General features: G+C 39.2%; 1 protein-coding gene across 2 annotated transcripts in view; it reads right to left on the bottom strand.

The window, feature by feature from the left end:
- Positions 1–474: 474 nt before the first annotated feature.
- Positions 475–14,928, bottom strand: part of LOC137281474 (uncharacterized) — a 32,935-nt gene continuing 18,481 nt past the window's right edge. Inside the window, exons 2-9 of one of the 2 annotated variants that reach the window (XM_067812718.1) lie at positions 14,360–14,561; positions 12,979–13,160; positions 10,369–10,500; positions 9,493–9,578; positions 9,061–9,181; positions 8,284–8,364; positions 5,430–5,551; positions 475–4,345 (exon numbers count right to left, since the gene is read on the bottom strand). In XM_067812718.1, the coding sequence (XP_067668819.1) occupies positions 3,959–4,345; positions 5,430–5,551; positions 8,284–8,364; positions 9,061–9,181; positions 9,493–9,578; positions 10,369–10,500; positions 12,979–13,160; positions 14,360–14,561 (1,313 nt within the window). In that variant the 3' untranslated portion in view covers positions 475–3,958. Of the gene's footprint in view, positions 4,346–5,429; positions 5,552–7,275; positions 7,357–8,283; positions 8,365–9,060; positions 9,182–9,492; positions 9,579–10,368; positions 10,501–12,978; positions 13,161–14,359; positions 14,562–14,928 lie in introns of both variants that reach the window. The other variant, XM_067812719.1, reaches the window with a different exon arrangement.

Genomic DNA, 14,928 nt, shown 5'->3' with positions numbered 1-14,928 from the left:
CAACAGCACTTGAAATAATGGCAAACAAAAAGGATGTGATTTACAATTCCCACAATGGAATGATTTTGCTGTTATCAAATAAAAAAAAAAGAGAAATCAATCACATTTGCAATGCATGTCACATTCTGTCATTCTGTTACAAATATGCTGGGTTGGATAGTTTTCTGGAGGTTGCAGATTTCATTTGCATGAGTTTCAGTGGTCATTAACTTTCAGGACAAAAAATGTGTGTGTACAAATGTATGAGGGGTGGGGGCTATCCTCTACGTGTTGTGTTTTTATCTTAATATGAAGTCACATGCTATTGAACACAATTATGTAAATCTTACCTCTATATATCTTTAAAGTTCCCATGACACATTGAAAATGTCTAACAGTTAGTTCAACATTCATGTTATCAAATGACAACATTCCAGATGTATCAATGTAACCAGAATATCGCACAGCTCTATCTTGACACAAAATCCAACACTGTTTTCCAAATCAGAAATTTTTATTTCACAAATATGCACATTTGATTGAGCAGTAGAGAAACATGCTGAAAGCTGACACAGTGGAAGCAAGAGGCCAGTCAAATAAGGCATTTTGGCAGTGCAAGATACATCAACCTGAACCAGGTGTGTGGACACCCTGCATGTCCCTGCTCCCGCCCTGGTGGACCACTTGTTACCTTAACATAACACCCCAATAGCTGGGCACAAGCAAGACATTATGCTCTGTTACATGGGACACTGTCACTCTTTACTGTCCTCATTTTACACGTAAGCAGAATTCTAAAACATGATTCTAAATGTTAATTCTTTATAATATTGTGAAGTATGAATGTCTAAACAAACTATATACACCGTCTGTATACTAACTGGTTATCACTCATGATAGGCTGGCTTGTGCGAGGGATCCACCAGGTTGAGGGACATGAGAATACCTACTGGTGCCTGATCTGGAATGTCATGCAATTTATACAAAATACCAAAATGCTTGAAACGATGATATACATGTATAAAAAGATAGCACATTGATATTTTGATGACATCATAAAAATATGCTTAAAACTATCAAAATGTATTGGCAAGTCCAAAATCTCTTCAGAAGTAGAGGTATATGCAAAATTGATAAAATAAATAGCAAAATAATCGCATGGATACAAAACTGACCAGAAGTGGGTTACATGGTTGAGTAATAATAACTAAAGCTACAATAATATGAACAAAGGAGTACAATACTGTCAACTGTTCTGAGCACTACAACATAGCAGGAAGACAGCCATCAGATCTCCACTACAGCTGGTGAGATACTAGGGTAGGCCACATTATGCCACAACCAAATGTTAAGGCTGTCAATGTTAAATGAAACTGGCGTACAGTTTCATTCCAGACTATAGGTGAGATCTGATGACATGTCAGTCAATGGCACCTTCTACAAGTAGTTGAGGGCTGAGCTCTCCAACCCAATTGTTTGGCATATTTGATGTGGCAGACTACTAGCAACAGCACGCTCACTAAACCCTGTAGTCACTACCATAACAGCACTGTACATATGTTATAGCAAAGCACCTTCTGGGCACACATCTCTCACCCCACCATCATGTAACAGTCATGGAACCACGATTGTCTCTCCAACGCCATCTCCAACATTTGGAAAAGGCCACTTGTAATGTGAAAAAAGCAAGATGTGGATGTAAATAGTTACACTAACCTGACATATCCACTCTACATGTCCCCATGTCACATATACACTGAGATGTTAACGATGAAAGGTATCCAGATAAAATATGTTTTCTTTGAGCAAATGAAACGCCAAAGGATATTAAGACTTTTTCCAATATAGATTTTCGAACCTTTAACTTCAATAATGAAACAGGGACCTTTAAGTAGAAGGTATTGACCAGAATTATGACACAGTTGACTTTTGATGTATAAATTCTGGCGACATTGAGCCCAAAAGATAGCAAAATAAAAAAAAATATATATATCAACATCAGTACAGGTGAAAGGGAAAAAGTGTCATGTTGTAAAGAAACATGAGAATATATATTGTACAAAATACCGCATGAAAATATGTAAAACAAAAAATAAGCTAAGTAGAATAGGGATGCATGAAGAGGTAATGCACCTCTTGTGAAAACACTTGATTGCTAGTTAGGCCTGCTATGAACTACCTAACACACCCTTGGTCCCTGTCTTCTCCAAAGAGCCACATGAACATATACACAAGCTTCTCAAGGTACATATGTACAATTGGCCTGACGACTGAGTTTTCATTCCCACCACCGCCACCTTTCATGCCAATAGACACATTTACCACATGAGGACAGTTACAGCATGATCTGATGAATAACTGCTGTACATCTTGAGAAAGCTCATTGTCATGTAGGTGAGTGGCTCAAGGGAGTAGAATTCCTACACACAGAAAACCTCCTACTGAGGAAGTTCCTGTTCCAATAAGTCAGAACCAGGATTAAGTCATTGTTGTCTAAAAATACTAGGGGTCACATGACATGGTCAATTTGTTCATTAGGGAATGCAACCCATAAGAAACCCTTCCACTGACAGTGAGCATGTTGACATGAAGGTAACCTGCAGGCCAGGGAAAGCGTTTCTATCTAAGGTGATCTGACTCAACAGAACAGGCAGTCGACACAAGCTTTTGGCAGTCATGTATGGAATATACACACTCTAGAGGGGATCACCTCAAATCTGAAACTCAGGCTACTATTATCCTTGTCCATAAAAGACTGCCTTGTCCGACTGATACCTGTGTCTGCCCTCCTGAGTTTCTGCATCTTTGAGTAATCAACACAGCAGGACAGCAAAGGAAGGTTTTCTGCTGTACGACTACGTCAGTACAATACACTGGTTTATCATAATGCTGCCAACATTGCAAAAGGTGAACCCAAAGTGATCCCTAAGTTGTGATAACTTGAAATGAACATACCATTGGATTTCAGACCACAGCATTATCTAGTTCTAGTACACCCTGTCTTACTGGCCACTACTACTACTACCTTGAAGCACAATCAGCTGGAACACTCATATCTTAATACCGTTCAAGACATCAATGGCACAATTTTATATCACTTTAGACACAAGCATCATGAGTAATATTAAACACTAACATGCTTCAGACAGACATGTTACTGACTTGTTGAAAGACACAACCCAAGCACAGTGGTGTAGAAGACCTGACATCAGCCAGAGGTTAGTGTTAACCACCTAAATACAAATCTGAGGGAAAGTTTTCATCATCAACATACTTGTTAAGCAACAGTATGGCACTGACATAAAGTGGCAATATCTAGAATCCACTCAATATATTAGTTGTAAATCTGTACCATTGGTAGATTGAGCAGGTACACCCAACCAGATGTTGTCCATGCTACTGGTTTTTAGAATTGAGCTCAACAACCTTTGCTATAAAACAAAAACAGAATAAGCATCAAACCGACATATTAAGCAATATCAGCAATTATTATCAGCAGAGCTAGACATATGTAATACAGGATGATGTACATGAATATTATTCAAGAATACTGGAGGCACAAAACAGCTGGTACAGTGGTGTCACTGCAGTCAAGAGTGACTGCCTGTGAAGTTGTGATAGCAGCTACGGTCACAGTTGTCAAATATGCTTCATTAATTATATGAAGAGATGGATTGAATTAAAAGTCACACTAACCAAAGCTGCACAAAAATATGGCCACATTGTGTTAACTTCCTCCCTCCTTTCTAGTCCAGTAAATGCTTCAATGGAACAATGTTGCAGCCAGGCCATAGCAGAAACTTCCCTACAGAAATCACAAGCAGCTAGTGTGGATGCTGACTTCCAAGCATGTGTTGATCACCATCCCTCTTCCCTGGAAAGACAGATGACTCTTGTGTAATGAAATAGATTGGTTGCTCATAAACCTGGCTGCAGCACTGAAGGTAGAGATGAAACAGAATTCCTGACAAAAGCCATTTTATTTGTTCTCTGCTGGAGCTTCTTCAGTCTTTTCTTCCTTTTTCTCCTCAGTGTTTTCTTCCTTCTTTTCTTCGGTCTTCTCCTCCTCCTTGATCTCCTCTCCCTTCTTCTCCTCCTTGTTCTCTTCCTCCTTCTCACCATCTTCCTTCTTGAGATCATCATCTCCCTTCTCCTCTTTGATGTCTCCATTCTCCTTTGGCTTCTCCTCTCCTTCCTTCTCCTCTTCCTTCTTTTCCTCCTCCTTGTTTGCCTCCTCATCTCCTCCAGCATTGGGTCCCTTATACTTCTTGGACTTCTTGATGAAGCCTCCCTCAATCATGCTGTAGGCCATATCAATCAAAGTCTCCTTGGTCTCCCGTGGGGTGACACCCAGCACATCCTTCATCTGAAACACAATCGAAGACACACTTACTTTATTATACCAGTGAGTGAGTGGGTTTAGTTTTATGCCACACTCAGTAACATTCTAGATATAAGGTAGCTGTCTGTAAATAATCAAGTCTGGATCAGACAATCCTTTAATATACTGAGTTAAATGGTGCTTTTTTCTTTGTGTCTTGCTTAACACTGATATCATCAAAATTAGATGCTTGATTGGCCTTTTAGATGATGATATTTGATGAACATAGAGATTTCTGATTTACATCTATTTATTCCTGTGTATAATGTTTCAGGGCTTGTTCTGGCCCCATCATCAGGTAAAACTGAACAGAAACTGTTAAATCTGCCCATAATGTAACAATTCTTATGACATCACAATGCTATGACAACGCAGTTCATGTGGAGGTCAATGATACAATTAACAAGAACTGAATGCATTTTATTATGAATATACAACACATTGTTTGCCACAAAAATTATGGGATTAACTTCAAAATGTACAGATATTTATTATACAAAATTGTTGGTCGATTTAGAAATGTACAGAATGTAAGTAATAGAAGTGTATACATAGAAATTATCTTTTATACAAGGGAACAGTGACGAAGGTAGGAAATTGTCTTATTGTTTTATGTTTTACACACCCTGATCCCTGTTTATTGCTGGTTTTATGTGTTTGATGAAGACAGCTTCCATCAACTTGCATTTGAACCGGTCACTGACGGTTTTTGTGAGGACTTCAGTTTCCCAGTCAATTTCATGATTGGGATTATTTATTGTGTGTTGGGAAACGTAGCATTGGGACGTCATAAGCGTTGTGATGTCAGAAGTAGAGTTAACAGTTACTGTTCAGTTTTATCTGATGATGGGGCCAGAACAAGTCCTGGAATGTTGTACTCAACCAGACATGTGCTTCAAACATTGTACCCTTGTGGGGAATTGAACCCAGGCCTTCAGCATGACAAGCAAATGCTTTAACCACTAGGCTACTGCACCTCACCTGCTTTGGACGAATGTATATCCAGGCAGACAAATGGGGACATGCAATGAAGAAATCGTACAGGCCTTACCCTAAGGCCTGAACCTACCCTTGTATTGTCAAACTTGTAGACCTTGTTTACATTTGGCAGAATCATCTTGATGGTCTTGTCAAACAGGCTGGTCATCCACAGTGCAAAGTAGGGGCAGTTTATGGTTGGGATGTTGTAACCTGCACACATCATCAACACATTACAAACACTGCTGAAGGCAACAACATTACTATGACACCCCTCCATACAAACACTGTTGTCAGACATTACTGTAACAACCCTCCTTACTAATACTGTCATTAGTCACACAAAACTATCAAATCAACCCTCCCTATAAACATGGACATAAGTCACACATTACTGTAACGTCTCTCCATACAAACACTGTTGTCACACATTACTGTAACAACCCTCCTACTATTACTGCCATTAGTCACACAAAACTATCATAACAAACATGGACATAAATCACACATTACTGGCACATCCCTCCATACAAACATGGCCGTATACAGTGATGCCAACCCCAAAGTGTTGCAAATAGTAGTTTCAACATTCAAAATTAGTTTGGCCATAAAATTAGTAGTTAACTAAATAAACAAAATCATGATGGATTCTGAGATAAAAATGAATGATACTACGGTCATGTGGTTAAATTATTTAAGCTGGATTTAAATGTGTCAAATTGGAAAGGTACTGAAATCAGCTTCACTAAAATTACGTTTGTTACTTGCAATCATTCCAGTTCAAATGTCATTCAACATGATGGATGGAATGTACGTGAAGTCCAAAAAAGTATTTCATCTTTGAAAAAAAGTTTTGTCTACAAATCCAAAGTTTGATGCATTTTACTCAGTTTTCATAGGATTTCTAGTGGAATCGTATTGGCGTAGTTTGACATTAAAATTTGTAGCGACTACAATAAAATCGTAGAGGTTGGCATTTTTGCATGAGTCACATATTACTATAACAACCCTTCTTACAAACACGGCTGCAAGTCGAACAACACTACCAAAGCAACCCTCCATAAAAACACAACCTTAAGTCATACATTACCATAAGACTAATCCTCACAAACACTACCATAACACCCCTCCTTACAAAGAGAATAATTTGCTTCACATAATTCTTCATGTCACTGTTCTAGTTAGAATCACTGTATACGCAGTTAGCCAGATAACCGTTAAATAAATTCAGTATGGTGTAAACTTCTCTGAAGCTTGGAGAAACCATGATTTTTGCACCAGAAACATAAAATTACAAAATAAGGACTGAGGTGAGACATATGCATTTTCATATATAGAAACTGGTACTGTGTAAATGCATACTATTTGCTGTGACACACCATGACAGGGACAAACATTCACACCACTACGACGAAAACAATTCGACATTTTGAAGTTTTCAAACAGAACACATCTGACATGCAAAAATGGATCATGCAATTATCATTAAATTACTTCAAGCAGACATTTAGCAGCAGAATCTAAAGTAACCCAAATACATCAATATCGACCACAAAAGCAAAATACTCTGTGTCAAATGTTTTGTTGAAAAAATATTGAAAGGTTTTAAAGTTCTGCTCCAGAAAAGGCAAATGTGCATGGATGAGAGTTGTGGGGGATAATGAAAACACCTCCCAACAACTGTTGCACAACTGTCTTCACTATCACAATCTATCTTGTTACATGGGTTTTTCACCAGCTGTAAGCTCTTTTAACAATATGCTAACAAGTTCTCTGAAAACATCTGACTAAGGAGTCATGAATTTATTGATGGTGACTGATTTGCTTACTACTTCTTGTGTAGGACAAAAGGCTTTCGAACACTGTGTTTCATGGGGAAAATCAAAGGTCCTTGAAGTGACAAGGGAGTGCTTTAATCACTGAACCACTTAACTCACCTTGGCTATCAAATTTCTTGGACAAAATAAGAGCCATTTCTTTAAACCACATGCTCTGAGCATAACAAATGTGCCGTCTACCTGAACAAAACATGCAAGCAAACATACAAATATCCATGCAAATTAATACACAGCAGAAGCCAACAACTGTTAATGACACTGTTAGGAATGTCCCAGCACCTTGCTGAGAAGGTGGCCTGGGTAGTTCTGTGTCAGATTTGCAAATAGTAGCTTACTGCGTGGAACCTGATGACTTTTCAAGGTGGAAACATGATAAAATGAAACCTCAAAGTGTTAATACTGATATGAATTTTTTTCAGTATACTCCTTCATGGACACTGTTTGCAAATCTTTTACACAAAACAACACCAAATAAACAAAAAAAAAGGCTGGAATAAGACCTGTAAATGACAAAAGAAAGGTCAGTATGCTTTACTTAATGTGCACTGCAACTTTGACCATGATGAAATATACTGTGAAAGTGGTGAACTAATGTTAAATGCTTCTCCCAAATAATCAGTGTTTTAACAATGATTAAAAGGATTCTTTTGATCATTAAGGAAATTGAAATGTGCATTCTGTATGCCCTGATGAGAAGAATGGTCAAAACTATTTAAAGCATCCTGATGGACACAAAAATATTAATTGAACAAATTGTTGAAACATCCAGGTACTTCATCCAGTTCTTAGTAACTCTGACACAAGAGAACAGTATACAATTTCATGACATGCAAGACTGTCATATTTCCAGTACCATTGAAATTATTATGGGTTGCCTGGACTTCTCGTTTTGTGAGTGAAGTTCAAACATCATAAACAGTAACAGTTTAGGCAAGTGACAGTAGCTGTGATGGTTGAATGTTAAAATAACAAACTGTAAAAAGAACAGTTTAACTACACTATGACAGAAACTTGACACATACAAACAGCACACAAGACACCATCAGTAAGCACATGCTGACACAGTGACATGCTGCCAGTGTTTGGTCCAGTTGCTGGACACATCACCTTGAGGTTTGAACTCTTTAGCAAGAACCTGCGCCATTTCTTTCATCCACATGTTAACATTAACCGCAAGGTGACGATGCCCTATAATGAATAACTGTGTGTTAACAATATCAGGACATCGACTGCTTAAGACAGCAACAGCTAAAATTCCCTGAAGTGAAAACTATAAACAGTTATTTACACCATCAAACATGAGCTCAAAACACTGAAAATCCTGGTGGGCACGGAATCATCTGTAAACAATCATTTGAAAACATGACAGGAGCTGAAAATTCAGTTTCTGAATGTGAGCACAAATATGGAAATAACATGTAATAAATAATAATTTCTTTGCAACACATCCTTAAACAACTATGAGGAATTCAAAATGATGTTACTATATCATTTTAGCTAATGTTACTACATTATTTTAGCTAATGTTACTATATTATTTTAGCTAATGTTACTATATTATTTTAGCTAATGTTACTATATTATTTTAGCAATTCTCCAACCAGAAAAACGCAATCCATACCTATAATCAGTAATTCAATAGGAAGACCATACACCTATTCCCTTTGCAATCTATCATTTGAAGGTTAGTTACAAGTTTATCAGGAAGAATTATGATTTTTTTTTCACACTGGTCTCACACAGAGTGAGTTGTCTTTAAATCACTGTTAACAATATTAACAATAATAAGAGAGTAAAAACTGGGCCAAGCTAACAGAAACACTGGGCTGCCCCAGTTGACCGATGATAAGCGGACCTGACATTGATGTCTGTCCTGGCACTAACCTGCAGCCTCAGGGGTGACCATGGCCTTGATGTGGGCAGTAGCAACATCCCGCACATCCACCACCGGGAAGTTCAGTTTTGGAACAACTGGCATGGCACGTTCCATTAGACGCTTGACAACCTACAAATAGAAAGTAACCTGCCTGATCAGGCAAAAGCAAAACAGGCATGTCACACACCAAAAGGTACTTGACAATCTACAAATGCAGTAACCTTCCTGATCTAGAAAAGGAATAGTTCAGACATCACATGATATGCTTACTGACACCCCTACTTGCACAATGTATGATCAAAAGGTGTGACAGCTGCACTGTCTTCAATGAGGCAACAGTCTGATAGTTTCTATTACAATTGGTAGCTAGCTGTGAATTGAACGGCGCCAAGACTCACTAGTGTAGTGAGCCAGTAACAATATCTATGGTAAACACCTACCTCCATACTAGTACACTGTGACCCATGAAGAACAGGGCCCATTACATAGGCAGGGTTCACCACAGCAAGCTCAATCTTGTCTGAGTCTGGAAACAGGATGTTGCAGAAAGTCTCACTTCAACATATCCATGACATCAAAGATCCCACAATCATTTATATTTATTCATCCTTCAAAAAGCCATATGGGACTTGTCTCTATCAAACTCCAAAGTATTTGTGGAACAGAAGATGCAGGGGTGCCAACCCACAGCCAATCTGAAATACCTGGTATAATGGGTAGAATGTGAACAAGTTTAATTTAACATCGTTTTTAGCAATATTCCAGAACTATCATGGTGGGGGGATACCAGAAATGGGAGGATTTGAACTCTGATCATCAGCATGACAAACAGACACTTTAACCACTAGATTCACTCATCACCCTAAACTGGCCATGAGTATAAGTAATCTATACTTGACATTTAGTAATAGTCATTTGCAATGTCTAACATGTTTGGATAAATATGATAGATGAAGTCACTGAAAGCAACATATTTCATTATTCGAAAGGTGTAAACTGTCCTAGTCCATGGTAAATCAAGTTATCATTTGTTGACCATTGACAAGCTGTGTACGTACGATACTGACTGAAGTGAGGTCTGAATTACAAGCCATACAGTTTGGGGAAAAAAATTCAAAACCGACAATGCAATCATGAACATTACCAAAACCAGTCATGAACATTTCACTCTGACCTAGTGTAAACTATTGGAATCATTCTGCCAAAATGACAATGCTTTGTATCTCTAAGTAAGATGCTGACAGATAAGTTAACAATATCTACTTCATAGGCATCATTAGGGGCAATTCATCAGTGATTCTGTAAGTCTCATTAACCTGGTAACTCTTTAACAAAGTCCCATGCAGCTTTCTCTGCCAGCGTCTTGCTCTTGGCATAGGCATCCAGCTTCTCCAGGTCACTCCAGTCTTCTTCTGTGCAGACCTTGTCAGCATTGGCTGATGCTCCCCCTGGCAACACACAATAATGTAATTTTCTGACTTAAACTGATACTTTATACTTATCCTGATCCTCAATGTGAAGATACTGGAACACTATGTTCCATTCTTTTGCAGCGAACATAAAATCATACTCACCCATAGGAAGCCTCCCTCTTTACTGCCACATCGGTCACATGACCAGCCTGTTTGTCACACTCTCCGTAATTCCATAAGCCTTACACGAGAATTGCAGAGAATCCAATGTGTCTGTGTGGGGCAGTAGGGAGGGCTTGACGTTATGAGTCAGGATAAGTATAAAATGTAAATTTTATTCAGAAAATTACATATTTTTCCTAATCCTGACTCATGCTCATTTGCTTACAGAATCCAACAGAATCATCAGTCGCACCAAGGTGGATTCTGTTGACAGCCATATTAGTGTGTCCAGCACAACACCCCCCCACCCCACCCCTGGGGGACAACTGTAACAGCGGTATTTCAGTCCTGATCTTTCAACATTCAGCCGTGAAACAGGGGACCCATCAGAGTCCTTGGTGCGCAACCTTGTTGTCCAGGTGGGCACCCCAACCTTGTAGCAATGCACCTACGTAGAGATGACTGTTACAGTTCAGCTCTGTCAAAAAAAGTCTCTACAACGTTGTAATGGGCTTTTAGTTGTAGTCTTTCCCTTCAGGCCAAATGCTGTGCTGAAATGAGACCACACTGCCACTGTCGTAGTAGTAACAGTGAGAGTAGAACTTGTTGTATCATGGCTTGAATCTTGTCTCAACACTTTTGTGTTGCGAAGGTTTTCTTTCCCGGAATGTAAAACCTGGGTCAGATTTAACTCTGACTTCATCAAACCTTCCGGTAAAGTGATATTGTTCTCGTTGTTGCAGGAATGTTTCAATCAGCTGAATATTCATAAAGACAGTCGGTGAGGTAGTACGAATGGGTACACGCTTCATCTGTAATGAAGTTGGTACCAGAATCGTTTCGTCTACATGTGAAATCTATTTATAGCTGACTGACTGTTGCAGCAAAACTGTCATATGTTTTTGCTGTAAGAAGACGTCTTTGCCTTGTGAAGATAATGAAATGCCGACATACACTGCTGTCTGGGTTGTAAATGAAGCCTTTCCAATGCTGAAAGGGTTGTTTACATCTATTGACAACTTCCTGACTGGTGACCAATAGCCGCATTCTGCACAGGGCAGTGTCTTTCGAAGACAAATCAGATTGCAGATGTGATGTCACTGTTGTTGCAGATAAATGATCATCATGAAATCTTTTGCAGTCGGAGATTCCATCACTAGCCTTCACGCTTCTCACAGACACACGAGTGAGCAATGTATAGATGACTGAGTAGAAGCATGAGAAAACCTTCTACCGCTTAATACTGACATAGATAGACTGACCTCCTAGTCATTGTGTCGGTCTTCTTCAAATGAAGATGATACTGTCATCATCTTAGACTTATCTTATCATTTCCCACACTTTCCCACGCTTTCCCAAGTTAACTGTAGTAAGCAGGTTCCACGATGCGTCAAAATAGTCTTGCTGAATTCCTTGCTGCTGGTGCATGACAAGGTGATGTTAGTTCAAGATGCTTGAAAATTAATTGTTGATTCTTCTTCAAAGTAAGTAGAGTAGATATATCATTTTATCTTCTTCAAAGTTGGAACTTCTGACGTTAAACAGCGAATGTTGGAATGCTGATTTCGCATGCGTGGGTCTAGTTGAATAGTTCACCTATGCATGTTGGAAATTGTAGATAACTTGTTCGGTACCAAAAGGGAAGGTCAAGATGTCAAGTCGTAATGATAATTAATGCAGACCAAAGCCATTTACCACTAAATTTTGTATAAAGGATCGAAACATAAAAGGACATTAAAAGCCATATAGGAACTCAAATTTTCTCCAAGTGAACAAACAAGGCTCGACATGTGACTGATGTGGTGGGAAACACGGAGGCTTACTGTAGGTGACGGTGATTGCACATCAGCTTCAAAAGAAGGGAACTTCAAGGGATTTCAATTGTTAAACTATCCTCAGATATGGAAAAGGATAGAAGGAAAAGGAAAATCAGAATGTTATCAAAAGTCTGACTAGAGACTGATGTGTCTTGGAATTCAGCTGTAGCGTAAAGATTATTTCATTATCTTCAGAGCATGTTCCTGCTCAACTTAGACCAAAGTTTACATGTTACATCCTTTTCGGTACGTTTTATTGAGTTCAGTTAGAAGACAAAACTGAAGTATGGAACATTAGTCCTTGAAAAGCAAAAGCCAAAAGCATACTAGCCAATGAGGATTACAATTACAGGTTTTCCATTTGTCCTCAGCACAACTAAATAGCCATAGCAAATGAGCAAGCTGATAAGTAACCATGCTATGCTTGTACTGAAAAAGAGACATACAAAAATATCTGATCGCTGTATTATATATTACCTAAAATATTTTGGTAATAAGAAGACAATGTGTGATGATAGTTTGATGATTATCTTACAGGAAATAGCAGCACAAGAACTTGTGAGGACCACCCTTTTGACCGTCTTGGTGGTGACGCAAGCTTTCAGCACACTCTGTGTCCCATCAACGGCTGGCTGGATAACTTCGTTCTCATCCTTGGGACTCTGGGCAGGGAAGGGGCTTGCCACATGAATCACAAACTCGGCATCCTTAACAGCCCTGAAAGCATGAGCACATTAAACAGTTTTAGCAAATACAAAAAACCATGGACAACATATTCTACATCTGATTCACATATCCACATTCCATACTCAGGACCCCGTAAGTAATTGATGGCATTACAGCAAATTTGAAGGAATTGCATCTCAGATGTAAACAAACGCAGCCCACTTACAATTGCAGCGATATCAGTAGTTTAGTGGTAACAATATAAACACAGCGCCCCTATCAGAAGCAATGTTGGTAATACTTGAAACACGCTCAGCCATCTTCGCAGATTTCTCGGCTCCATTCCATGTGTCGTAGGTCACATCCTGAAACTCGCACATAAACACATGGCGTCACTGGAAGGAGCACCTGTCTCGGCGAATTTTCTTTTTAGTTTCTACTGTTTCATTTTTATAATTATCCATCTTTCATAACCCAGGTTTAATGCGTCCTGGGGCATGACTGATGACGCTCTTCTGCAGTGATGATCTTTCCCTGAAAAAATATTCTATAGTCCCAACAGCACCTCATACCTAAACGCATTCAACATGGGTGGATAATTGTAAAAATGAAACAGTAGAAACTAAAAACAAAACTCACTGAGACGGGTGTTCCTTCCAGTGACGCCTTGTTTTGATGTGTGAGTTTCAGGATATGACCGGCAAATAACGGAACATAGCCAAGAAATCTCCAAAGATGGATGAGCGTGTTTCAAGTATTACCAACATAGCTTCCGATAGGGGCATTGTGTTTATGCTATTACTGCTAAACTACTACCGATATCGCTGCAATTGTTTCACGAGTGGGCTGCGTTTGTTTACATTTGAGATGCAATTCCTTCAAATTTGCTGTAATGCCTTCAATTACTTAGGGGGGCCTGATACTGTGAATCGTCTCCTTCTGTCAGCAGAGTTAGTAAGGCAGTGCAAAGCCCAATCACTTCTTAGCAGGGGTGAAGTCGATAAAACCACTGCAAAACTGCAGACTCATCTGTCTGCAGTAGGATTTGTATTAAAAGTATGGTAAGTGTTTCAGCTAGTTTTGCAAACATAGACCTTCCCTCTTGATGACTGACTTATACATACAATCATTTGGATTTACCATGTATCATTCCATTAGGGTGCTGCGCATTCTAAGAGCTGTAAAAACTATATCGTTAACAAATAAGTCCCAAGCTAGCCAAGCACTGTTAAAGGTTCAATCCAACTTACGCCTCCCATGACTCTGGTTTGGTGAGGTCAGCCTCAACAAGTTCCAGTTTGTGTGCAGCATCTGGACACAGGTCCTGGAGGTGTTTCACCTTGTTCTCATCCTGCAAGCTCCTCACAGTACCCCTTACTCGGTACCCACCTTCTTGCAGCTGCTTAACCACATGTGTGGCAATGTAGCCGGAGGCGCCAGTGACCACCACCACTGTAGAAGAAAAATATATATTACTGTGGTAGAATACTCATAGAAGTGGGTGTGCAACAAACCATCAATGGCATGGAGTGGTCCTGGGGGATTATTTCACCCATGCTTGAATCATATCATTTTTTTTACTTGAACATTAAACTATCCTTGTACATCATGCAGGTTGTTTTTTTCCAGCCAGATTCGAAAGACATCTGATGACCCTCTTAGACTTAGCCTGTTTACCTTGAGATGCCACGGCATATCCAAGTTAGAATCTCTATCTGCTCCATAAAACTGCTGCTCTGCAGCTATTCCTGTTGCGTGGCTACCAGAAAATCAATACTCTAACAGATCTTGTTTCTGTGTTTCAAACAGCAGCTGTGAT

The sequence above is a fragment of the Haliotis asinina genome, chromosome 4, assembly GCF_037392515.1.
Source record: "Haliotis asinina isolate JCU_RB_2024 chromosome 4, JCU_Hal_asi_v2, whole genome shotgun sequence".
Lineage (NCBI taxonomy): Eukaryota > Metazoa > Mollusca > Gastropoda > Lepetellida > Haliotidae > Haliotis > Haliotis asinina.
The sequence above is the reverse complement of the archived record's forward strand: the minus strand, read 5'-3'. Positions and strand labels throughout refer to the sequence as shown.